General features: G+C 55.2%; 1 protein-coding gene and 1 non-coding gene across 9 annotated transcripts in view; one reads left to right on the top strand and one right to left on the bottom strand.

Moving 5' to 3' along the window:
• The first annotated feature begins 6,121 nt into the window (after nucleotides 1–6,121).
• CCDC33 (coiled-coil domain containing 33) overlaps nucleotides 6,122–25,895 on the top strand; it is an 83,837-nt gene continuing 64,063 nt past the window's right edge. For 3 of the 8 annotated variants that reach the window (XM_029952743.1, XM_029952746.1, XM_029952745.1), the window contains exons 1-4: nucleotides 6,122–6,528; nucleotides 9,853–10,016; nucleotides 10,849–11,046; nucleotides 23,695–23,828. In XM_029952743.1, coding sequence (XP_029808603.1) covers nucleotides 6,508–6,528; nucleotides 9,853–10,016; nucleotides 10,849–11,046; nucleotides 23,695–23,828 — 517 coding nt within the window. In that variant the 5' untranslated portion in view covers nucleotides 6,122–6,507. The remainder of the gene's footprint in view (nucleotides 6,529–9,852; nucleotides 10,017–10,848; nucleotides 11,047–23,694; nucleotides 23,829–25,895) is intronic. The other 5 variants (XM_029952744.1, XM_029952747.1, XM_029952749.1 and 2 more) reach the window with 5 other exon arrangements.
• LOC115303264 lies at nucleotides 14,722–14,829 on the bottom strand. Its single transcript, XR_003913955.1, has one exon. It is a non-coding gene; the product is annotated as a small nucleolar RNA U13 (small nucleolar RNA).

The following is a 25,895-nucleotide window of genomic DNA, read 5'->3' on the forward strand; positions in this document are numbered from 1 at the left end:
GGGTGTTCCTGATCAGGTCACATCTCTGACCCTTTGTTTTCTCTTCTGTGAAATGGCTGTGGGAGTGGGGGAGTGATGGTTACTTTGCAGCATGATTGTGAGGATTAAATCTTAGGCTAGCCTGACTACAGTTGGGGGGGCCCTTCCTGGAGGAGAGGAGATTCCAAAGACTGCCAGAACAGAGACAGACTGGAAGGCACCAGGGATCCAGCCTAGGAGGCAGGGGCGGGACTCACAACCAAAGGCCTTCTGCTGCTGCCGGGAGGTGCCTGATTCTTCCGCACAAGAAATGTGTGTTAAGTCCTGATTCTGTTCCAGGCCTGGCCTCTCAGAGCTCTTGGGGAGATAAAAGACCATAGCGAAGCCACTGTGGTCATTGGATGTCAGAGGGGAGGCCACTGTGCCTACTACCCTGGGGGAAGGGATAAAAGACTTCTACCTTAAATCCCTGCTCTGTCGCCTTCCTGCTCTGGGACTTAACCCCTCTGTGCATCCTTTCTTCCTCTGTAAAATGGGGAATGATAGTCCTCCCCCTGCCCTCCTCCCCACAAGATTGTTGACTTGAATATACAGTGAATTTAAAGAAGAAACTAAATACAGAACATTAGCTATGATCCTTATGCCGGGTGCATGGCAGCTGGCCGGATCGACAGGTTGGAGGGCTACACTCCAAGGGGAGGGAATGTTTCTGCAAAGGTCCAGAGGCTGGAGAAAGCACAGTTTCCTTTAGGAACTTGGGGGAGATAAAAGGGTGGGGAGCATGGGGTCCGGTGAGGGGCCAGCCATGGGGGCACAGGCAGGAGAGAGAGGGTGGAGTCTGCCCCCACCTCTCACCCAGCAGGAAGCCTGCCCTTGAGTCACTGCTGGGCTGGGAGGCGGTGGGGGCCACGTGGAGCTGAGGCCCTCCGGTGGGCATGGGGGGTGGGGGTGGGGAGACATTATTTTAATTTTCTTCTTAAAGCATAATTGCTTTTTGTCGGCGGGTGTTCCGGGAGCTGCCTCCCCGAGAGATTGCTTCACAGGCTCCTGTCCGCCAGGAGCCAGGCAGGGCTGGGCCAGCTCCGTGCTGCATTAATACTCTGCAAATGCGATTTCATGGCCTCAAATGAGATTAGGGCCAGAGGCTGTGCTCTCTGGTAGAGATGGTGGGCGGGGTGGGTGAGGGACTGGAGCTGAGCAGGGAATCTGAGAGGGAGGGAATCACGGATCCCAAGCCCACTGGCCCTGAATAAGCAGTTTCCTGTAACTGGAGCTCCTCAGACCTGCTGGCTCATCCCAGCCGCAGAGCAGGCCCTGAGGCCCTGTCCGGTGGTGTAGGAGGGGAGGGATAGCTGGGGTACTCTCGGCTCTCTCCCCCACCCCAGACTCCCCACAAGCACCTCGGTAAGGGCAACGACTGCGATTACAGTCTCTGCAGCCATATGGCCTGGGTCTGAAGATTGGCCCTTCTGCTCCAGGCTCTGCCTCTGTTTTCTCATCTGTAAAATGGGGACTAGAGCAGTACCTATCTCATGCGTAGTTGTGACAACTGAGTTCATGTATGTAAAATGTATAGAATAGGGCCTGCCATGTAGCAAGTGCTTGTTAAGTGTTTGCTTTTTATTATAAGGTTCATACCCCAACTATTTGTACCCTAAAAGAAGAGAGAAGACCACTGAGGGCTTGGACCCTGGAGGAAGGAGCATTTTCTGGGGGGCAGTCACCATTATTCTAGGCTGAAGGGGGGGCTTCTGGGGAACTACAGGGAGGAGGTAGGCACCTGATGTTAATGTCATCCCTCACTCATTCAGTGAGCACCCACCTGGCCAGGCAACAGCCTGAGGATGGGCCCACCAGGCACTGTCCCTGTCCTCAGAAGAGATAGACCCTCTTCCAGAGAAGCTCACAGAGAGGCCTAGGCACTATGGATCTGATGCCCCTGGGGTGCAATGGGGGCAGTGGGAGAAGGTTTCAGGGCAGATTTGCTAGAGGTTGTTCCCTTTGTGTCTTGAGGAAGCCTCATGAATTATTCAGGCGGCAGAGGGAGGAGGACTGTCCAGGCAGATGGAGCAGTGGGTGTGAAGGTCGGGAGGCTGGAGAGCTCAGAGCAGGTTTCAGAGGACCACAGGTGTGTAGTGTGGCTGGAGCATGGGCGTGAGGCAGGGATCCGTTGCCATGAGGCTGGAGAGGCTGGGGTGAGGAGACTGGGAGGCCTTCAGGGGTCTCCTGAGAGAATTCCAGTCTCTCCCGAGAGCAGTAGGGCCCTCCTGAAGCATTTATAGAAGCAGATGGAGGGACTTAGTCAGATTTGTGAGGTTGGAAAAGTCAGAGCGAGGACTGAGCCTACGGTGCCCCCAGCCTGAGGGGACCCTGCATGGACCGCCTCCTCTGCCTTGATGGGTCTGGCCCCCACCTGAGGAAAGGGAATGGCAGGTGGCGTCACTGCTTACTCCTTTATTTAGTTCTTTGTTAATGAGTTATTGATTTTTCAAAAGAAAAATGCCCCCAAGCCACGTTGCATCTTTAGCAAAGTGATTCACGATGTGAAGATGGGCCCTGGACAGCCCCAGTGAGAATTCTGGTTACCTAACGCTGAGAAGGCTCTTTCCACAAGGTGGTCAGTAAGTGTGCCTGCCAGGCCAACAAGAACAGCACGCCTGTTACAGTCACCCCAAGTCCCCTGTTGCAAAGCTGGGGCCCCAGGGGTCCAGGTGGAGGGAGCACTCTCTCACCAGGCCCCTGCCAGGTAGGACATCCTCGCTGCTTTCCAGAGGAGGAATTGTAGCCCTGGCAGGCCAGGGGACTTGCATGGATGCTTGCGGCGGGGCCTCACCGGGCCAAGGTTAAGGCCAGGCAGGCTGTGGATTACAGGAGGCAGCTCTCCTGAAGTCTGCCACGCAACAGCCAACAGATGAGCACCTGCTGTCTATACCACCCCGGCTGCGGGGACGTGCTGTGGCGTTTGGAGAATAGAGACCCCCCGCTGGGAGAACTGCCTCAGTTGACACCTGTCAAATGCTGGGTGAGGGGCAGGGACTTGGCCAGGTCCCATACCCCTGCCTATGGTTTATCACCTCTTGAGGGATGACTCAGCAGCACAGACACAGGCAGGTGTCACCAGGGACAAAGAGGACTGTTCAAGGCAGGGGATGAAGGGAGTCAGGAATGCTTCCTGGATGAAGGACAGATTGAACTTAAGTAGGAAAGCAGGAGACCTTTCTGGTGAAGGGAGATGCCTGGAGAAAGGCGTGGCTGTGGGGAGGAAGCCGGAAGCCAGGCACAGAGTGGGACTGGGGAAAAGGGAGATTGGTGGCGGGGGAGGACGTGTGAAAGCTCAAGCACTGGATGGAGGTGTGCACACTTTACCCCACAGACATTTTTTTTTTGCTTCTCTGGCCCGTTTCTGCTGGGGAGAACCTGCCAGGTCCCAGTTTGCTCAGCAAGGAAAAGAAAAAGCATTTTTTGGAACACTCAAATCAGTGCTAAGAGCAGTACCTGCATTGATTGCCTCATTCAGCCCTGATTTCCCCTCTGTATGAGGAAGGACACCAAAGCTCAGAGAGGGTTATATTTTGAACTGAGATCACACAGCTATAAGCTTCCATTTGCTACAGGGTCACGCTAAGTTTCCCATGTCCTCCATCCTTTGTCTTTCCCAGAAGCCCAATGGAGTGGACCAAAGGAAATATGAGAAAGTGATTGGGGTGGGGAATGGAGGAGAGAGAAGAATATGGGGGATATCAAGGGGTGGGCGACTGGACTAAGGGGAAAGGAAGGCCAAGTTTGCGGGTTCTGGGAGACACCTTCCCTAGACTGGCTGCAGGGATATCTAGGCCTAAAGAGACAGTTGGAGCTGGGCCCTGGGACATAGTGTGAGGGAGTGTGGACAGCTGTTAATCACATGTCCCCACAGACTTCCCACTGCACAGCAAGGCCAATGCAAAGCCATGGGGAGAAGCAGAACCACCCAAGAGCCAGGCTCAGATCCAGTCCAGCGGCTTGCCCTCCGAAGCTGCAGGCTCCCTAAATGGCTGTGTTTAACCCCTGGCCTGGCTACTGGGCAGCTCCAAGTGCTCTCTCCTGGGGGGAGGCGGGGAGGGTTACCTATTAGCTGTGAGATCACTCATTACCTGCTTCTGCTCACACTGGGATCTCTCTGAGTCAGCAAAGCTTGGAGCTGGTCCCTGGGCATTTGGGGAGCAGGCTCATTTCCCTTGGCTTGGGGAGGACCGGGGATGGGCAATGAGGCAAGAGGAGGAGCTGGGAGGCAGAGGGAGAGGTGGGGTTCAAAGTGGTGTTGAGTAGGAAAGCCACACAAAGTCCCAGGCTGATAGCCATTTCACTGGCCAGGAGGAAGCAGTTCCGGGGGGGAGGACTAGTGTGGCACAGAAGTGTCCCAGGGGTCCTTGGCCCAGGGAGCTGGCCAAGCCACAAATAAAGTGGGAGAAAGGCCCTTCTGGGGGCTGCTGAGTGTGCAGGGCTCACTAGCGCTCTGGAGCCAGACTGCCCGGAACCAGTGCATTTATCTTCTCAGGCAGGAAGGCCAATGGGCTAGGGCTCCGGGTGCAAAACTCAGATGGCTGGTAGGGCAGCTGGGTGAGAGCCCAGAGCCCATGTGGGGGCAGCTCAAGGGGCTACAGTGAAGCAGGGAAGGGGCTGGGGTAAAAATTTGAGGAGACGGCGGCAGGAGCACTCTTGAGCCCCAAGAGCCAGTGCTTATTGACCTCCTTAAACTTTGCTCCCAAAGTGCCCTGCCGGCCTCTCGCAGCCCCGTTGCAGAATGCTGAACTGGGTCACGAATAATGGCTCCTGTAGGCACTGGGGCAGCAATGGTTTCCTCCCCACCATCTGCTGCTACAGGCTTGGGGACTAACAGGAAAGAGGGAGCACAGCAAGGTGGCTGGGAAACCATCACTGAGACCCTCTCCATTGTGCAACTGCCCTGTGGGGACATTATGGGTCCACGAAGCAGGGGCACCCCCTCTGCAGGCCTGGAAGGGAGAACTGCTGTGGGTCTCCTAGCTTCCATCCCCAGCCATCTGGGTGACCTTGGCTGGTCTTTCCAGTTCTAATTGTAAGTGAGGCCTCAGTTTTTCTGTCTCTAAATTGGGGGAAGCTACATCCTTCCTGCCTCTCTCTAGACTAGGGGTCAAGGGGGAAGGAGGAAGGCTCCACAAAGCCGTAAGCTCCTGTCTCTTGTTGCCAGGATGGGCCTGCTTTGGTCCCCAGACCCAGGAAAATGGGAAGGACCCTCAATATGGGCTCTACAACAGCTGACAGAAGAACGAGGCAGGCCGCAGGAGTCTTCCAGACACCTCTCAACCCCACCCAGTACCCCAGATCTCACCTTTGCCAGACCAGGGTTCCTGACCATATTTGGGGGCCCAGTTCATATGTGGCCTCTCTGTGGAGCAGACCTCGTCCCAGGCCAAGGGCCAGTCACTCCTCATGCTGCCATCTCACTGCACGGAAAAGCACTTAGAACCGTGTCAGGCACATAGCAAGTGCTCAGCAAAAAGAATTGTTATCTTTGTAATAATTTCTTGTGGAGCTCAGAAGTGGATTAGGCATAATATTGGGTCCATATCCTAGAGCCATTGTTGACCCTCTTTAGCTATTCATGATTTAATTTTCAACAATATAATGAACACCCCTTAACTGGCCATCCAGTCTAAGAGACGTTACAATAACACATCTACTTATTCCCCAGTCTGTCACCTTCCAGCCCAGCCTCCAAGAGGGTACTGTTTTCTTGAACTTTGTGTTTATTATTATTAAACAAATGAAAGACTACAGGTACCCAAAGAGGCAGGATGGCTGCAGATTCGTGAACAGAAATAGCTGTTTCTACCAACCCAATGGCAACTTCCTGTGGGTAGCATCCGGGTCTCCCCAGTGGTCTGGGCATATAGAGCCATTGACGAATTGGGTTGATAGGTTGTTTGGGGTCCCAAAAGCAGGGAGGGTGAGGACTAGATGCCAGAGAGGAGGCAGGACTCACCTCCAAAAATAGGGAGAAGGGCTTCGCTCCCCTGTCCCCCATGTACCTGCCCATGTGGCTTCTGCCCTGCCCTATGATGTCACACAGTGTTGCCCAGGTGACCCAGCGGGGTACAAAAGCTCACAGCTTTTCCAGGTCTTGGCAGAGAGAGGGCCACCCTTGTCTTTACCTTCCTGGGGATACTGAGAGCCGATTGTTTCAGCTGCTGACCCCTACCTAGCTGGTCACAGGCCAGAGCCCTGAGGACACCTTCACTCCAAAAATGTCTCACTACTGAGAACATTCCAGGCTGCCCCCTCACCTTGCCATCTCCCCTCCCCCACCCCTGTTTCCTCTGTCTAGGTCCCAGAGCCTGTGTGTGTACCCCCCTGAGACAACACTGACACTCCCTACTGTTTGCCAAGCCCCAAGACTCCGAGGTGCCCAGGCCAGCTGTCTGGGCAGGACCAATGTCTGGTCAGCCACCAATATCAGGTAATGGTCCCCAAGATTGTTAAACAAGGCCAAACACTCCTGGCCCCAAGAGGATGGAACGGAAAAAGAAAAAGGTGAGGCCTAGGGCCATGGATCATTCACCTGCATGAGCTCATCCCTCCTTCAAAGCACCTTGTTTTATTTGCTCCTAAATCATGACGAAAGCTTTCCTTATCTGGGCCTCAGTTTTCACAGCCAGGGAATGGAGAGTGAGGTGTTCTCTGTGTGTCCTTCCAAGTTAGGCATGCCATACCCTGGGGCCACGTGGGATCTAAAATTCGGTGCGCTTGCAGGCTCCTAGGACCCTTACCTGGTTGGTTCTGCCTCGTACCCCCATGATACAGAGAAAAATGTAGCTTGAATGGGTTTAGGACCCCTGCCCCTGCACAGCCTGGAAAGGAGTTTTTGCCCTGTTGTCACAAAGGCGCAGAGACCCCACTGAGATGGCTCAACTGGGAGTTAGGGCAGAGCTGGCCTGAAACCTACATTTGTGGACACTCTGGCCAATGGTCTTGCTCCCATAGCACTAAGCCAGGAGACTAACACTGCCGGAGAGTGGAGTGGATTATGGGGGGCACGCAGTGAATGTGGAACACCAGGAAGGCAGCATCTCTTAACTAGAGGGGAGGGATGACACTGAGCCTGCTTCTCCCCCTCCCCTCCTTTTGGTAGGAGTTCTTTCTGTACACTGACCTCCCTCCCCTCCTCCTACGGTAGCCTGGCAGGGGAACAGGGGAGAGGGGGAAGGGTAACTTTTAACACCTCTGCAGATGGTGAGAGGCCCCCCTGGGTCCTGCAGAGGGGGCATTCTTCAGGCAGAAAGAGGGGTCTCGCTGTAGGGCTGGCACCCTGGGCGGTTCTCACCTCCTAATTAGTCATCTTGTTAGTCAAGGACCACAGACTATACCAAGAAGGCCTTTCTGATAACATGAGATCTGTAGGCCACAGGGACATGGGATGGATAGACACGGGAAGAGGGACTGGCCCAGACAAAGGCTCAAAGGCGAGAGACCACTTGGGATGTGCCCAGAGGCCAGACGCCCCAGGGGTGTGAGGGAAGGTCACTTTTATGGGCCAGAGTGTGTAGGTCCTGACAGGCCAGGGAAGTTCTGAATGAAACAGGGAGCCACTGTGTTGAGCAGGGACAGATCTGGTGTGATTGGAATCTGTGAAGAATCACTCTGGCTGCTCTGTGCGATGGGCAGGAGCGCCAGAAAGGAAACAGGCATGCAGAAGGGGTCAGATTCTAGACATGGTTTCATGGTTGTTGTTGTTTTAATGTTTATTTTTGAGAGAGAGAGTGCGCATCAGTGGAGGAGGGGCAGAAAGAGAGGGTGACAGAGGATCCTAAGCAGAGCCAGATGTGGAGCTCAAACTCACAAACCCTGAGCTCATGACCTGAGCCGAAGTTGGACACTTAACTGACTGAGCCCCCCCAGGGGCCCGCTAGCCATGGTTTGAAGGCAGAGCTGGCAGGACATGCAGTCAGGGCTCATGGAATGTTCACTCCACTACTGTCATCACAACTGAATGAAATAAGAGGCATCAAAGTCAACAGGCTCTTCCTTTCGCTGTGCTGAGGCTTCTGAGAGCCAGGAGCCATTGCACCCAGGACCCCCAGGCTCAAGGTGGGGGCAGACAATGTGTGGGGACCTTGAGGCCTCACGAGGGAAGCAGGGCAGGTTCCAGATAGGCTGATCCATGCCCACATTGTCCCACTGGGAAAACTGACTCTCAGCGCATGACGGGCTTCAGGTCCATGGTGGTGAGGAGAGAGCCGGTTTAAACCCAGCTCGGCTGACACTCGGTGCTCATCAGGACTGAGCTAGGGGTCGGCCTGGCCAGGGCTGCCGCCAGCACCACAGCCCACCCAAGACCCAGGCCCTTACTCCTCTCCTGGCCTGTCTGCCCACCGCGTAACAGGACACTGTTCTCGGTCTCCATGGACACTTCCCTCTTTGAGGACTCCCCCTACCAGGGCCTGCCCTGGCATGCAGGTTCTGATGGATTGAACTTGCTATTATTTTGTAATGTTTGTTTATTTTTGAGGGAGAAAGAACACAAGCAGGGGAGGGGCAGAGAGACAGAATCTAAAGCAGGCTCCAGGCTCTGAGCCATCAGCACAGAGCCCAATGCAGGGCTCAAACTCATGACCTGTGAGATCACGACCTGAGGCAAAGTGGAACACTGAAACAGCTGAGCCACCCAGGTGCCTCATCCAAACTTTTGAGATAAAAGGGCAGCCCTCAATGACCCCTCAGGGTCCCATCTCCAAGCCCAGTAGGCAGAGACCCTGAGGGCCCTCAGAGGCTCCTCACATCAGCTAATATTGATTAATTAGCTGGAGGGACAAGGATGGGGGTAGCCTCCTGGCAGGTGGAGCCTAGTGAGGGTAAATCCTGGGTCAGTGGTGTCAACTCCAGGCACCGGGGATGAGAGTCACCAGCCAATGCAAAGGAAGACCAGGACACCCCAAGCCATAGCAGCCACACGTCCACACCCCTCCCCAGCCCACAGTGTTTACTTCCTACCATTGACTCCACCACCCTCTCTGACTCCTCCTGCCTCCGGAGCTCAAATGAGCCTGGCCCAAGCTGCAGGAAGCTCCCTCCCCACTTTGCAGCCTTGATCCAGCTTCCAACTCATCCTTCCAAGCCCATCCTTCCAACCATACACGTCTTCTCAGTCCTTCAAGTATTCCTCTTCCCAGCAGCCTTCCCTGATTGCCCCGCTGCTGCTTCTGTCTCTGTCTCCTCTCAGCAGCTCTCAATACCATGAGAGTCACAAGCTGGTGAGCTGGTGAGCTCCTGCGTGTGTGTCTGCATGGGACAGCCAGCCTAGGGGGTGCCATGTACAGGCCGGTGCCTCTCCTTCCTGGTCTGCAGGGTTCTCTGGGTAGAACGCAGAGGGGCATCTGGGACAGAGTCGTCCCTTTTCATTAATGCCTTGGATGACTCCCTGGATGTGGATGATCTTTGTAAACTCTAAAGGGCTGTGCACAGGAAAAACCTAAAGTGACAGGCAGACTGGGCTGTTACAGGAGAGACAGGGAGAAGGCTAGCTGCCAGGACCTCAAAAGCAGGTAGGAATTATGAATTAGAGGCAAGGGCTCCCGCAAAGGCAGAGGTTTTAGTGGTGAGACTGGACTTGAGAGATGAAGGCCTGTCTCCCTCTGTGGGAAGCGATCCAGGACTGGGGCAGACATGGGGTGTGGGACAGAGGTAAGAAGATGGGGTCAAAGGCAAGTGCCCTGTAGTTCCAAACTGGGCGGGTGGGCGGATGACAGAGGGAAAGGGCACTTGAAGGGGAGGGGAGCAGTGAAGGGCTGGAGTTCTAAGAAGGCTGTAAGGGCAGGGGACCACCAGGAGGCGGCCACTCAGCCCCGGCTCCTTCCACAGGTCACTGAGAGCCCAGAGGAGCCCCTGAATACCTTACAGAGTGTGGAATCTGTCACCAGCCACCTGTCTCCCCCTAACAAGGAGACCATCATGGTCACTCTCCATGGGGCCACCAACCTTCCCACCTGCAAGGATGGCTCTGAGCCATGGCCCTATGTGGTCGTGTAAGTGGTGCTGGGAGCAGGGGCAGGGGCTTGTGCGGGGCTGTGAGGAGAAACCAGTGGCTGCATATTTGGAATGTGAGCAACCAAAGGTTGGGGGCGGGGACCGTGATGCCCAGAGGGGAAAGCCAAGTGTGACTCACACAGAGGCTGTAGGCTCTGTACTTGTGAGGCCTGACATCTTCCCTGCTGCGTGGGAAACTGTTCACCAGGACTGGGGAAGGAAGGAAGAGACACTCCTTGATCCCACAGCCAGCGGGGCAGGGCTTGACCACAGTTTGACCTCAGGGAGGCAGGGCCCTGGGATGCAGAGGCCTGGGCTGGGCTCAGAGTGCAGTGGTGGTCAAAGGAAGAAGGCCTGAGCCTGCTTCTCCAGGACTCTGGTGACTCTGGGTGCCCGATTCCCCCATGCCTTGCTCTGGGGTAGGTCCTCACAGCCATCTTCCTCCTTGCCACCACCAACCCCCACCTCTAAAGTCATTTCTAGCTTAGGGGCTTCCCTAGTCTGGTCCTTTAATGCACCCCACATCCGCTGTCAGCTACCTGCAGTCAGGCTACACACTTCCCACTACCTGGGGGCCGAGTGAGGCCTGCCATGCCATCTGCTGTCCACGTCATGGGCCTCATTTCTCCCAGAAGGGCATCAAGGGGTGACGAGTGTCCATCCAGCCAATCTACAGTATGGATGTCGGACATTTGTTCAGTCCTGGTTATAAAGCAGTGCGCAGTAACCCCTCCCACAGGCTTGTCGTCCCTGAGCCCCTCTGTAAACAGTGGGAGCCACCAGGGCCTCCCCACAAGCTACTCTACACCTTCCCTCCTCTACTAATTCCAGCAGCATTCAGCGTCTGCCTCAGGCTCTTGCCCACATTTCCTTTTGGGGAGCGCCTGGACCAGCCGTCTCCCAGCACGTGCTGAAATCCTGCCTTCAAAGCCTTATTCATGACTACCTCCTCCTCCAGGCAGCCACCAGAGTTGAGCTCTCCCCTCTGGAGCTGCACAGCAGTGGCAACTCTGATCTGACACACTTCAGGTAAACACAGTTATGGGCTGCTCTTCTGTCCCCCAAACTGGGGCTCCAGAGATCAGATCCCAGGTCTTCCATCTCCCCCACGACACCCCCAGCCTAGGCCTGAGCAGACTCCAGGATCAAGGAACCACTGAGACAGACAGCCAGTAACTATGACAACAACCCCTGCACCTCCACAGAGTTGAAAGGAAGATAGATGGTGTGCTGGAGACCAACAGGTGGAACACTTGCTTGTCTCAAAAGGCCCATTTCCACCCACCCACCCAGCTCCTCGGTTCTCCCCTCCCCCAACTCCATTTCCGCCACGAGGAGGGACAGGTGGCAGAGAGTGGGCTTGGCAGGGAGCTCGCCTTCTCCCCTCAGCTATTTCCATAAACCAATTATCGCCGATCATCTCGGGAGATTGAGGCCCTGCCTATCACCAAGCCAGACTGGGCTGCGGGGCTGGGAGCAGGGGTGCCACGTTGCTCCTCGGCGGGGACTGTGACCCTCGCCTTCACCCGGTTGCCATGGGAACGCGCGGCGGGAGCCTGGCTGAGGGGTGAGGGGGCGGCGGGGAGAGCCCGTGGTTGCACCCATCTCCACCGAGGGAGGGGGCAGGGAGAGGAGCCTGGCCGAGACTGTGGGCCCCACGTTCCAGGGCGTTCCAGGGCGGAGCTGCCACCAGCCCCGGGGGTGCTAATGAGATGCAAATGACAGCAGAAGGGAGGGCTTCTGAGGAGGAAGGCCCAGCTGTCAGGGACCTGAAAGAGGCTTTCACAGACAGCCCCTAGCCCCAGGCAGGAACCCCAAAGGGAGGACCCAGACCCTCAGAAGCCAGAAGCCCTGGGAAGGATCTGATGCGCCCTGGATGTCAGATCCACATACACCATTAACAAAGCAGACCACAGGCATGATAAGCCAGCCCCCCACTAGCGACCAATATTGCCATGCTTCAAGTATATATGATATATATTTAATATATATTAATAATATTGATCTTCCATATTCTGTCAAAACACTTTCATCGTTCTCATGCCCGTGTTTCTGGTTCCCTCACCTTGGGCACCTGGCTGAGCCTCCTGCTCTCTGCTATCCTTAGGTGTCTCACCCCTGGGGCTTCCTGTCCCTGCCTAGTTCCGTCCTCTCTCTGGGTCTGTTGCATCCCCAGCAGGCCGGCCTGTGGGGCAATGGTGGAGTAGGAGTTAAAGCACAGACCTATGAGTAACCCCAGAGCCATTTACTCATTCAGCCCATTAGTGGGGAGCTGAAGACAGTTCAGGTCTGACAATGGGGACTCCCTAGCTGGGGGAGTGGCCACTTCACTCCCATGTAGGCTCTACCCTCAAGTGGGTCTAGTGTAATAGGGCACACCTCGTTGTGACAGACCCAGACCAAGAAGTCCATGTGGCCCATCCTGCCGTTCCATCTCTTTCCATCAGAGCCATTGGCCTGCTTCCAAGCTGACCCCACTACTCTGCTGAAAAAGCTTTCTCTCCCACAACAGCCGTGCTTGACCCTATCACATCTGCTGGGTGTCTCATCTTGCAAGATGCCGGCCTGTCCCAGGTTTCAACCCCTGGTCACTCCTCTTCCTCTGTACTGTCTGCATACATCCACGTCCTACTGTCAGTAATCATGTTCTTTCACACACACCCCCCATTCCATCCCTGAGTCCTGTCAGTGTCCCCTGTATCTGAAATCTGGCTGCTGCTCTCTGCCAGTCCCCCCACCTTAGGCTTCTTCACAGTTTTATTCACATGTCTGGTCTTGCCCCTCTTCAATCCCAAAGGTTCTCATTGCTCCCAGGGTACAGAGGATTCCAGGCCCAGCATGGTTGGGTCATTGCCCGCCCCTCCAGCTTCCCAGCAGCATGGCTCCCATGTCCCTTTCTTCACCCTCATACCTCGTACCTCAAATCTCTCGGTTCTCTAGCACACCCTGTTTCCTCCCACCCTAGGCCTTTCGCGATCCCTCCTGCAGAATGTTCTCCCTTTTCCTCCCCTCTTTGGATCCCAGCTAAGTCACCTCTTCAAGGAGGTCCTCCCTGACCTCCCAGACTAGGCCAGAGTTTCCTGCCTTCCATGCCTCCCTGGGACATTTTACTTATGCAGTGTCCCAGCCGGTTTTCACACATTTGATGTGCTTTGATGGGATTCCTGGTTTACTCTTCCTCGCACCTACCCCCATATTGCCCCTCTAGTTCCACAGGTGACCGCCGGGTCTGCTTTGGCAGATCCCTACTATTTAACATGGCACCCATTGCATAGAAAGCTGTCAATAACTAATTGTTGAATGACTCTGGCCCTGTTTCCAGCTTGCTCTGTGACTTTGGGAAGATTCGTTGTCCTCTCATTGCTCAAATACCTCACCTAGAAAGCCACCTCAGAGGGCCGTAGAGATGGTGGAGCCAGTGGGAGATACTGACAGGTGTAAAGGATGACACAGAGTAACGGGTACCCCTAGTGCCCACAGTGGGCATGCAAGATCTGCCAGAAGAAAGCTGTGGGGCAGTGAAGAAAAGCCAGAATGGGATAAGGAAAACCCAGAATCTGGCCCAATGCCCCTGACAGGGCAGTCCCTTCCCCTCTCTGGGTCTTAGTCTTCTAGTGGCCAGGATGTCCATTCTGGTCTCTGTGCTGTTCCAGGCTCACCAAGCTGATGTGTGCCCTGGCCTGGGAAATAGTGGCCATTCTTAAGGGACAACAAGAGTCTCAGCTGCAAGACAGATTCCAAGCCCAGGTCTGCTGGGCCAGCGCCCAGGCTCTGGGCCTCTCCAGACTGATCTGGGCCTAAGCAGTGCCTGACACCTGCCTCTTGGCCTGGCATGGAGAGATCTGCCAGTCAAAGCACAGCAGGGACCAGGAAGGCAGTGGCCCTGACAGGTGGGGGGTGCCCCAGCAGGCAGGGTATAGGGAAGGGGGCAGCCAGGGGGACATCCTGTGGGGTCCTGACCCTTGGCCAGAGGATTGGTGGCTGGGCTGCCAGCTGGCAGCTGTTTCTCTGACTGCCTGCTGCCCAGAGCTAACAAACAGGGCTGGAGCCAAGACTGGGAGGGGAAAGGCTGCTTCCTCTGTGCACGTGGGGGAAGGCTTGGCCAGAGCCACAGTGTAGGGTGGGGGACGGGGGTGGGGGGGTGGGGGGCGGGGTAGAGCAGAGACCAGAGCCAATGAGTCCTATTCAGAGGATCTTTGGTTTTCTTGGATGAGCCTGAGAGCCCTGACCTTGGCCCCAGACTGAGACTGACCTTGGTCATACACTGAGCCCTGACTCTGGCCATAGACTGAGCCCTAATCACACACTGAGCCCTTGCCCTGGCCACAGACTGAGCTCTGAACCCTAGTGACTAATTGAAGAAAGTATTGGAAGTAGGACAATTTTGTCAGGTCCTGGTAAGAGAAGGTTGAAGAAGGACACATTTATCGAATGCCTACCATGTACTTGGCAACTATGCGAGGTGTGCATGTGTTCGTGTGTGTGTGCATGTGTGTGTGTGGTCTTTATGTGCTGCACATAATTTAATCATCACTTAGCCCTTTGAGCTAGGTAAAATGTCATCTCCATCTTGCAGATGAGGTCACTAAGGGCTCTGTGAATTTCTATGACTTGGCCAGAGTTACAGAACTAGTGCACACCCAAGCCAGGGTGCAGGATTCCAAAATTGAATAGATGTTTTTCTTTCTTTCTTTTTTAATTTCATGTCAGACAGGTAATGTGCTGGCATCTTAACAAAGTTTAAGCGTGGCACATGTCACACAATGGAGTGAACACCCAATAATCCATCATGCTTATGAACTACAAAAGGATCTTGAAAAGCTTTTTCAACCACACTCCCTGACTTGATCTTCAGGCAGTGGTTGCCCCTCCTAGAAGGGCACTGTTGGCATCAGGGTTCTAACCCAGACCTCCGGAGAAGATCCAGCGAGCAGTATGAAGACCCCTCTTGGCATCTGGATTGCCCATCCCTTCCCCTCACCTGGCTGTGAGCCTTGGCCAAAGGCTCCAGAGGGCAGGGATTTGGGCAGAGTGGGTGGGGGCCTGGCATGACTCATAGGTGACCTGTGAGCTTGTTTTAGCAGCCAGAGGGCTGGGCTCAGCAAAAATAATGAAAATACACCCAGTGACGGTGAGCATGGGACAGTGCCAGCAAAAACAGCAGCCCCCATTTGCTGATGGAGGCCCACACTGAGCTCATGCAGAGCTCGGTTCTTCCCGCGCCCTGGGTCTAATACAGCAGCCCTGGTGCCAGTTTGCATTAGCCCTATGTGTTGGCCAAAGAGGTCAAGACCCAGGGAAGTGAAGGGGCTGGTCTGAGGTCACAAGGCTGGCCAGTGAGAATGGAGCAGATGAAGATAAGTGTCCTGTTTGGCCACTGACAACTCCCTCTGGTAGAGGCCAAAGTTCCTTCACTTCCAGCATGATGCTTGTGGGAAAAGGCACAGCGTCGGGAAGAAGACCCTGGAGAGGCCTGAGAATCTTGGGTCTTATCTCCTCTGCAGAATCCCCAGCCAGACCTATTCACACCTTCTCCAAATGATGTCAGTTCCTCGAGGGAGCTTCAGAATTTTTGTTCAGTGAGAACCTCCCTGTATCCCAGAGCTGTAAACACAGCTGGTGTCATGGTTAAAAGGGCAGGGGGTGCCCGAGACTGCCCTCCCCCCAGCCAGCCTGAAGCCACAAGGATCGTTCCAGATGTTCCCTTATCACCGCCATGCAGGGCCTCTGAGGTCTTCTCATGCCTGAAACACTTATTCAGACCCAAAAAGCATGAGCTCCTCCCTAGAGGCACTGGAGTCCTGGAGGGCGGCCCAAAAGGCCAATATTACCAAGAGAAGCAAGTTTTAGTGGAAAGATTTCAGGCAATGGGGAAGGCCAAGGGGGACTTCCTTACTGTATTACACATGGGCTGTGTCTGCTGCTTATTTCTGAGCAAGGGTGAAGCTGCTGGCAGGGCCCCTCCTTCCTCCCGGGGCATCACAAGCAGTCAGGAAGCTGGGTCCTCCCTGCAGGCTTTAACTGGCTTCTGTGCCCCTTTGCTTCCCACCACCAGCTTCCGGGTCAAAGGCTGCATGGCCTGGCATCCATCAAAGAGGGAAGCAGACCACTGGGAAGGGAACTGGGGTTTCAGTTCAGCTCCTCCTGCATGTCTCCCTACATGCAGTGAGCTTCCATCAGGAGGAGGGGCCCCAGGGGCAGCAAAATCGGTGCCTTCAGGAGCTGAGAGCTGCCGGCAAGTGAGACAAACTCAAGAGCACAGGGCTCCTTTAGGGAAGGAGCAGCCCCCAGTCATCCCCTCGGGTTCCTGCTGTGGAGGAAGGCAGGCCTGGGTTGTGGGCTCTCTATCTCATTTTCATGAGAAGCCAGAAATCCAGAGTGTTGTGTGAAATTAGCCAGTTTCTACACACAGACCAAACACCTCTGCTCAGCTGAATCTCTGGCCTCACCTCGTGTCTTCTCCTCCTGATCCCTCAACCAGCTCAGACTCAGCCTCCAACATGGCCAGCTGTCCTCTTCTCCCAGGGGCCAGGGGCCTCCTCGTGGGGGCCCGTTCTTTATACTTGTCTCAGAGGCACACCCCCCTTCCTGAAGCCTCCTCCTTCTTCGCTTCCAGTACAAACTTTCTCTGACTCCCTCTTTTCTCTGGCCACTTCTCTGTGGGATCCTTTGTGTCTATACCTGGGCAATGTTGATGCTCCCCGTTCAGTACTTAGCTTCTCTCTGGATCTCTCATTCTCCCCTGGAGATCTGCCTCATCCCAGGCTACCCCCAAGCCCCATCCTGAAGGCCCAGGAATGTCGAGATCCAGCCCAGGCCTCTCTCCTGCACTCCAGCCCTGTGCACCCACAAGCCAATGTATACTCCACCTGAGTGAGCCTTCCCCGTTCCCCTGCCCCCTGGGGGCTCACCATCCATCCAGAAGCCTGTGAGATACAGAACACTATCATGTGGAGGAGCTGAGCTGAGCTCAGAGATGTTTAAAGGATGAGCCCACACAGTCAGTATGGCTGGGACTCAAACCCACAGCCCGTGAGCCTGAGCACTAATCCATTCTCTCCAGCCTTCAACATGACTGGCCCAGAAATGCTCAAGAGGCTGTGGGTTTTATCCCTGGGGAGGGCAGGCTGTGGCTGCTTCCAGACAAAGGCAGGGGCAGATTTGCTGCTGGACCTGAGTGAGGAGAGAGGCTGGTTGTCGTGCATCTCCCTCCCTCATCTGACCTTCAGGCAGCTCTGGGGCTTGTGGGGAGTGCCGTGTACATGCTAGGCTGCTCTGAGGGTGTTGGAGAAGCAGGGCCTGGGGCCAGCCTGTGACTGTGACTGGGGGCCCTTAGGATGTCAGTGTGACAGGAGAACCAGACCCAGGATCCAGCCCTGGGTTCCCAGAGCCTTTCAGAGAGCCCAGTCCCTGCAGCTGGGCTCTGCTTCCCTCCCTTTGAGGATGTGCTCTTAGGCTTAGAACTTGAGATCTGAACCCTCCTCCCAGCCCATCAGCTGCTTCTGAGGCAGTACTGAGAAGCTACCCCAGTTTAGAGCAGGGTCCCAGCAGTCTGGGCCAGGAGGCTGGCCTAGTGGAGCAGGAGAGGAAGGTCTGCCACACCTGCCCCCGTTCAATTAACACTTGCTGGGGCCCACTGTGCCTAGGTGGGAACTGGAAACAAGTCCAGCAGTGAAAAGTCCCTGCCATTGAGAGGCTCACAGTCACAGTCTAGCATGTGTGTGGGGGGGGGGGGCACTAAACAGATAATACCTGCTTATCCTTTGCCCACAATCTCCCAAGGCAGAGAGGTCGGCTGTGAGCAGGCTCCAGACCACAGCACTTGGGTATCAGAAGGCTGGTCTCTTGGGAAGGGGGCAGGAGGCAGGGCTCTATGTCTGAGATGCCAGACTCAGAATGTGGACCATACACCATGCAAGTGAGGCCTGAAACAAGAATCAGAGTGATTCAGCTCATTCTCCTGAGGCTGGGAAATTCATGTCTGCCACCTCTATGTCTGTTCACATTCCTCCTGCGCTAAGGCCACATGCACGAGAATCTGATACTCAGAGAGGGAGTGTTCAGAGTAATGGATAAAGAAGGATCTCAAGTCATGGAGAGACCTCCCAGGGCTGTTTCACCCAGACCAGTACCTTGCCAAGGGACTGTCATTTCATCCTGTAGGGCCATGGTATTGTCATTTCATCCTGTAGGGCCATGGTATTGCCTAGCCAGCTGGACTGTCTTCCCCTCTGCCTACGAAGAAGTTTCTCCAGGCCCCTCACCAAGCCAGGCCACAGGGTAGACCCTCCAAAGGCTGGCAGATAACACTTGGCTCTATACCATCTCCTGCTTCCACAGAGAAGAAAGTTTTCTCTGGAAAACAAGAAAATCCTCCCTGGGAGAGGATAGAGGGTATGACAGTGCCCCACAGACCAGTGCTTGAGTCTGGCTTTGCACACATCACAAAATTCTGTGGGCTGAGGTTTTGCCCTGGGTCATGGGGACCAAATCCCCCTGCCCTGCTGCCTCCCTGAACATGGAGAGGCGTGCATGGTTGACCCTGAGGGGCTCCCCTGAGAACAGTGGGGTTATTCCAGACAAAGAATGGATGGGAAGGTAGGGAGCAGCATTCTTGTTTTGTAGAAAGACTTTTCCCTCTACCGGAGTGCTCATTTCTGATTTCCAGAGCAGCCCTCACCCCCTGCAGGAAGGTGCAGGGGAATCGGCCACGCCCATGTGGACAGGACTTGGGGATGCGGGGTAAGGGGAGCTGGCTGGCCTCCAGTGCTCCAGAGTCCATAATTCCTTAAATTGAGGCCCACCTGGAGCGATGTAGCACCATCGGCAATTAGTGACGGTTCATTAGAGTCCAATTAATAAATGGAACCCAGGATGAGATCCACTGCTTTGCTGAGGATAACAGCCCTGCTCATGCCTTAAGTGGCAGCCACCCAAGAGCTCAAAACCCACAAGAACCAGTTGTATTGGGGGCTGGGTGGGGGGGTGCACATGGAGTGGGGGACGTAGATGTTGATGGGCTGTTGCCTGGTAAAAGGAGAGGGAGAGAGGGGAGCTTCAGACCAGACATTCCTACCTGGGATCTTAGCTCCTCTTTTGAGGAACCCTGACTGCAGCTTCTTGCCCAGCAATCCCAGGGGAGCTGGGCCAACCCCAGTGGTAAGAAGGCAGGGCTTTCCCTTCCTTTCTGTCTGGCCTCAGAGGACAATGCACATAGCATAGAGAGAAGAGGGCTGGACAAGGAATGAGGTCCGGGAGGACCACAAGCCTCACTGTTGCCTCTGACTACCCCAGGCCATGTCCCCACACTGACTCGGGTTCAGCCAGTCATGCCCTCCCCAGACCTACCCATGAGACTGTTCATGGCTCCTCAAAGCCTCAGGCTCTAGCCTCCAATTGGAAGGGTCCTCCTCTCCATCTGTTCAAGCCCTGCATCCTCCAGGAAACCTGGCCTCCCCAGCCCAGCCCAGGCAGTGTCAAAAGCATCCAGCCTTTGACCACTCCATTTAGGTGACCATCCCTACAGGGGCCAACTCCCCCATTCTACCCCTGTTGCATAAGTCTCGGGTCCTGGGGAGGGGACAGGTCATTGGGTTTTTTAGGCCTTCCAGGGATGGAAGTAGATCTGTCCCTGCTGGCTTCCTCTTAAACTTCTGGAGGATGGAGAGGCTGGCCTTCCTGGCTCAGAGGCTGACATGGAGAGTGCAAATAGAGGGGAATTGCCCGGCCTTCTCAGGAAAGAATGGGTCCTAGTCATGACACACTGGGCCTCTGGCCTTAAGGACTTTTAATCTGAACCTGTTTCTTCACCTGCCTCTAAGTTTCCCAGGGGAGCAAGCAATAGGGCTGTGGAGGATCAGGTTAAAAGATTACAAGGCCTTTTGTTCTACCATCCATCATGTAAAGGCTCTGTCCTTTGTCCACCCTCATTCTGCCCACGCATCTTCTTCCTCAGGGCTTCTGGGAACATCCTTCTGGTCTTCCAGGATTCTGGGTCCTGCCTAGCCAGGACCCCAGCAGCCAGAACAGATCCAAATTAGGGTTCTGCCCTTCCACCTGATATTTTAGGAGTTGCCCTGGGATCAAGACTCAGGACAAGCCCTGAGCTTCCAAAGCCATGCCCTGGAGGAGGCCAGACCTTGGCATTTGTTTATGCTATGACACCTTGAGGAGTGCGGGAGACCAAGCAGACAGGCAGGGCAAGTGCAAGGGGTGGGCTTAGTGAGCAGGGAGGCAGCTTGAGGGCTGGCACTTGAAGGAGGGTATGGAAATGGGGTAATGTGTGGTGCACAGACCTCCCTGGCAAAGCCTGTGTGTCCATGCACACACACATGCCTGTGCTGGTGGAGGGGAACCAGAGGAGGGGCTGGTCAGGGGAGCCTTCCTGGAGGCAGGGACAATGTCGCACACATCCACCCCTAGAGGTATATGCTCTAGAGGGCATTTCCAAGGATGGATGGAGGGTGGGGGAATGGCTTGGAGCTTGCACTCATGTACCCCACCAGTTGCCCTATACTTTCCCACTGCGCACCTCACTGACGGCCTCTGGGGCCAGACAACACATCTCCCTTAGTTACAGTCTAGAAGGAAAGCAAAATCCGGCTTCTTCCCTTCCACTCACAGATGTGCTTGGGCCTGGCCTTCACCCCCTATTTGGGCAGGAGCCTGAGGGCCTCCTGGCTGCTTTGTCAAACCCACACATATCCCTTCAATGCACTGGGGGGTGGGGGAGCCTGGTAGAGAGGGGTTTCTGTTTCCTGGCAGCTTGGGACCCAGGATTGCTGAACTGTGCTTTGGAACCCAACCCCAGTCTATCCCACTCTGACTGCTTCTCGATGGCTGGATTAAGTCTGAGATCCAGACAGCAGGCAGCACCCGGCATCTCCCCCAGGGCCTGCCTGCTAGAGCCAGGCCAGGGCTCTAAGGACCAGAGGGAGGATCTTGCTCTTGCAGGCGGCTGTGTGGTGGCAGGTCCCGGAGCTGCTTCCCTGGGCTCAGAAGCTTCACTGTGAGACCTGAGTCCCATCAGGGGCCAGGGGTCCTATAACCTAGTCTTCCACGTGCCCAGCTGGGAGGTGCAGCATGGGAGCTAGGAGCAAGGAGTAAGCTCCCTTCTAGATCTCTAGTTTCTAGAATAGCATCAAGGCCCGAAGGAGTCAGCTGTGCCGGGAAAAGCCATTACCCTGACAGCCTCCTTCCACCTGCTAAAAGCCTCCCTCCTTCCCCTGGGGCCTCACCCCTCCTGAGTTATTTCATCTCCACTCACCTAGCTCTGACAGACCTCTCCTGTTGAGGGAAGGGAGGAAAGGGACGCTTGTTTAACCCCTTCTATGCCTGAGCAGCGTCAGTGCAGGCAGGCTCCCTTGCCTTGCCCATTGCCCTTCCCCATCTTTCTCCACCCGAATCCCTCCTGCTGGCAAGAGGAAGATAGGCTGGCAAGTACTGGTCATGGGCTCCGACCTGCGTTCTGTCACTGCACTGCTTGTGGCTCAGGTCCCTCGCTCACCCCCAGTCTGTCTGCCCTGTGCACTGGGAAGCCCCCAGGGACACAAAATACTGGGTGCCATGCAGGAGCAGGTCAGAGGTTGGGGTGTTGAGGACTGACTTCATCCTTACAAGAGTGTAAGGCCCAGAGGGTCAGGAGGCGGGGCTAACATTGCACCTCTGAGTTAGCAGAGGTTTGCAAGGCAGGAGACAGGGAGCTCCAACCTCTGCCAGCCTCCTTCTCTCCAGCCTGGCAGCCTCCTTCACAGCCCCCAGCCAGAGGGGCCTTCTGCGCAGGTGTGGGGAGACAAAGTGTCTGGACCAGCCCTGAGCCTAAGAGGCATTCCCCTCATCATCCCGGCCCTCCCTCGGTGCCCCCCTGCCCCTGCCAGGCTGCCCTGGGTCAGCGACTTCTGAGAAACACCCAGCTTGTATCATAAATGAGGGAATAACATGAACTGGGGCCTTCTGTGTGCCAGGAGATTAACATGCTTTCTTGCCAGTCTTTATAACCACCCTGGCAGGGAGGTCCCACCTACAGAGGGGGAAACAGGCCCAGAGAGGGCAGGTGGCCTGGTCAAGAGGTAACTGTGGCTTCAGACCCAGTTGTGTGTGGCTCTGAAGCCCGTCCTCTCCCCAGGACTCCACACCTTGGCCACGGCAGCCAGAGATCCCCACATGTAGACCCAGAGGTGGGGTCAAGTTGGGGGACACCAGACCAAGGGCAATTAAAACAATTGTGATTATTAACACCGTCATGGTACTTAACAACATGTCAAGTACTTTACACATATGAGTTAATCTCATGCCCACAGCAACCCTGCATTATCAACCCCATTTCACAGGTGAAGGAAGTAAAGCACAGCAAGGGCACATACCTTGACAAAGTCACACAGCTAACTGGGCAGAGCTGGGATTAGGAACTCCTGGGACCCTATTGTCATCACCAGGCCACACTGTCTCTCAGAGGAAGCAGAGAGGGGTCTTCGGCTGAGCCCTGGAGCTTGGAGACATGGCTCTCACAAGAATGCCTGTCCACAGGAGTCCTGCAGATAATTGGGGAGCAACAGTCCAGGCTGCTGTGTCACTCAAGTCCAGAAGACAGAGGGAGCAGTGAGGACCAGGGGGTCCGGAAGGCTTCCTGGAGGGGAATAACAGGCTGGGCTGGGAAGGCCACAGGCTGATTTAGCTACCATATGGGGCACATTGGCTCAGAGTTTCTGGGCCAGCTCGCCTGCCCCACACTCCCATTGGGGGCCTCCAGGAGGGGGCCAAGGCTGTTGAGGACACCATCTCTGCCTCCACCTGGGGAAGCAGTGGGACATGGCACCTCCCCCTCCAGAGTTCATGGCATGGCTCCCCCAGCTCCAGGCTCTCTGAGATGATTCCTCGCCCATGATTGCTGCAGTTAATGTAGCAGTGCCATTTACAGCCCCAACATAATAACCTCCTCAACGGAAGAAGTATTAACTCTCTCGCTGAACTGTTTGATGGCTTGGGAGCTCGGGACCACTTAACTCAGATACCTGCGGGATGTACTGGGATGCAGAGGCCCCAAGATCCCACCCCACCTTGGACAAACTGGCCCTGCATGACCCCTCACTGGCCCCCTGCTGTGTCCAGCCCAGGGCCCAGCACACAGTGGGTGCTGCAGAAGGGAGTAGTGTGCATGTGCTCCATTGCAAAGGTTCAGAGCCCAGGAAGCCGGGCCAGGCCTTGGGAATCGGGCCAGCAGCTTAGGGAAATGAAGGTCAAAGGAGAAGCCAGCCAGGCGGGCACCACACAGCCGCCCTGCCCAGAGACTTCCTCCCACTGAACAGAACCTAGAGAGGAGAGTCAGGATGAAGAGTCTACGCACAGAGGCGCCTGCTAGGGATCCCTGCCAAGGCAGGGGGCAGGAAGTCAGACAGGCAAGAGGCCTACCCCCATTCCCATCTCCACTCTTGGCCTCGGGTGCCTGAGTCCACGTGAAGGCTTCAGCAGTGGCTGGAGAGACAGGGTGGTCCTCTGGAGCAGCCAAGGAGAGAGACCTGGCATCCCCTGGGCCTGGGATGACAAGAGTGTGGCTGCCTGGGAGGGAGCTCTTCATTCTCTGGCCACCCTTTGCTCAGATTTATGGACAATGTGTCTACAAGGGGTGAGCAGCAGTCAGGACGCCCTTCTTCTGACTCAGCCTGCTCCTCCCCTCCCCAGGCAAACCACATCTGGGGATGTGAAGAACCAGAACACCAAGGCCATCACGTCTGTGACTACAGAGCCCACCACAGCCCCCATCTGGGGGGACACGGTCAAAGTGGAGCTCCAGGCTGAGGATGCAAGTCGAGAAGGTGAGGTGGGGGGGCAGGGAGGGGGAAGCATGGCTCGGCATGCGCGGGAAGGGTGTGAGGCAGAGGCGGGCTCCCTCTCAGCTCAGCTGGAAGCCACCTGAACACCGCTTTGGGCTCAGTTAAAAGCACTTTAAAGAAAAAAAATCATAGTCCTGTCATGCCTCATCTCCTCAGTCTGCGCGAAAAATGAGTTGTTCCACATAAATGAATTTCCCAGACAATGAAAGCTTATCTTTTTACGGCCGCTGTTATTATTCTCATGGTTGTTATTACCTCCATCTCCCACTGGAACAGCCCGTTACGGCTTCCTGGCACATCCCCACACATTGCTCGTTGGAGTCACACCTCCTGGGAGTAGCAATACTGTTCCCATTGCTTAGATGGGAATACTGAGGCTCAGGGAACTGGCTCAAGCTCATGTAATCAGTAAGTGGAGGACCTAGGATCAGCAAATACTTAGTCTTGCTGAGGCTCCAGTGTTCTAGCTTCTTCCCAGAATGGTTCCTTGCCCTGCCTTGTCTCCTGGGCACTGCCCACTGTGAGACAGCAGTGCCCCTGTGCTTCCTCAGGGCCACGGTCCACTGTCACAGAAACTGCCTACTAGTTCTTGCTCCTCCACCCCCCAGAAGCCTTTCCAGCCCCAGTCCTTTAGCAAATTCCAACACTGGAGGTAATTTAAGTTTCTCAAGGTGGGGCTTATACCGAAATCTCCAGGTACAGACATACATGAATATGTTTGTTCATTTGTGGTTTCCACTCTTGGGTCAGACCTTGGGCTGGGCACCCAGGAGTATTGACTGGCAGATGCCAGGACAGCTGTGGCCACTGGAATCAGGCACAGTAAGCACAGACCCACAGGCGTACACGGCATCTCTGCTGTCATCAAGTCAGAAGAACCTCACATTCCAGTTCCCGTCTTGCAGGTGGCCCTTCCCTCAGTGGACCAGCTTTACTCCCCGCCCCCTTGAAATCTCACCAGGCACTTAGAACTCCCATCTGCCTCACAAAAGAGCAGAAAGCCAGCTGCTAAAGATGGGGGAAGGCAAGAGAGACAAAGGGTGAGGGGGCCCATCAATAAAAGGGGCGGAGCAAGTTCTAGGTCAAATCATATTTTTCTGCCTGTAAACGGATAGCTGGGGCTGTTGGGGGGAATTGAGAAAATGTGGAAGAGGATGAAAAATTGACCTAGGATTTCATGCACATGCATGTGTGCACCTGAGCATGCATGTTTCTGTGAATGCCTGGCTGCTGGCTCATATGTACCTGTGAACATGATGTGTGTGAGTACATGCTTATGACTATGCCCAGAGGCACGCACGTCCGTGTGTCACTTATGTGTGTGTGTGTATGTGTGCCTGAGTGCAACAGTATGTTCTGTATGTGCTTAGATTTATCTGGGAGGTGGTGTATGTCTGGCAGTGCATGTGTGAGTGTGTGTGTGTGCATGTGTTTGTGCGCGTGTGCATGCATCTATGTGTCTGACGGGAAGTTAGGGGTTGTGGTGAGTAGATGTCATCTGGGACCCCACCTTGAGCGCTGCACATGTTGGGTAACTGTAGGAAAGGACATGATGAGTCAGTGGCCTTGAGCCCCATCTGTGCAGCAGAGAGGGGACGGGACTCACTGCAGGAACAAGAGAGTAGTGAGTCCTCATGGGCAGTCAGGGAATATTGGCAGGTGCCTCTCTGCAGATTGAAGTAGCTGGATGCTCATTGGAACCTGGTTGGAACTGGTTGCTGTGGTGATGTCTGTGGTGGGGGTAGGGAGATGGGGGCCAAGCCAAGAGGTGGGGGGAAGGGGGAAGTAGCTCAAGGAGGTGTTAATGAAAGCGAAAGGGAGTTGCAGACCCCTGTCAGGGCCAAAGCAGGCAGGTGGCAGAAATGGCTTGTTGGCCACACAAAGGGAGCGGTGGGAGGCTGGAGGGGCACAATGCCCAGAGAAGAAGCTGATGAAGCGTGTTTGTAGCATGGAGACAGGAACAGGGAGGGATGGCTATCCATTCCCCCCAGTTACGGCTCATCTGCTGGCTGCCCACACAGGGTTCCGAAGACTTGGGTGGTAGGAGGA

This window comes from Suricata suricatta, chromosome 9, assembly GCF_006229205.1.
Source record: "Suricata suricatta isolate VVHF042 chromosome 9, meerkat_22Aug2017_6uvM2_HiC, whole genome shotgun sequence".
NCBI lineage: Eukaryota > Metazoa > Chordata > Mammalia > Carnivora > Herpestidae > Suricata > Suricata suricatta.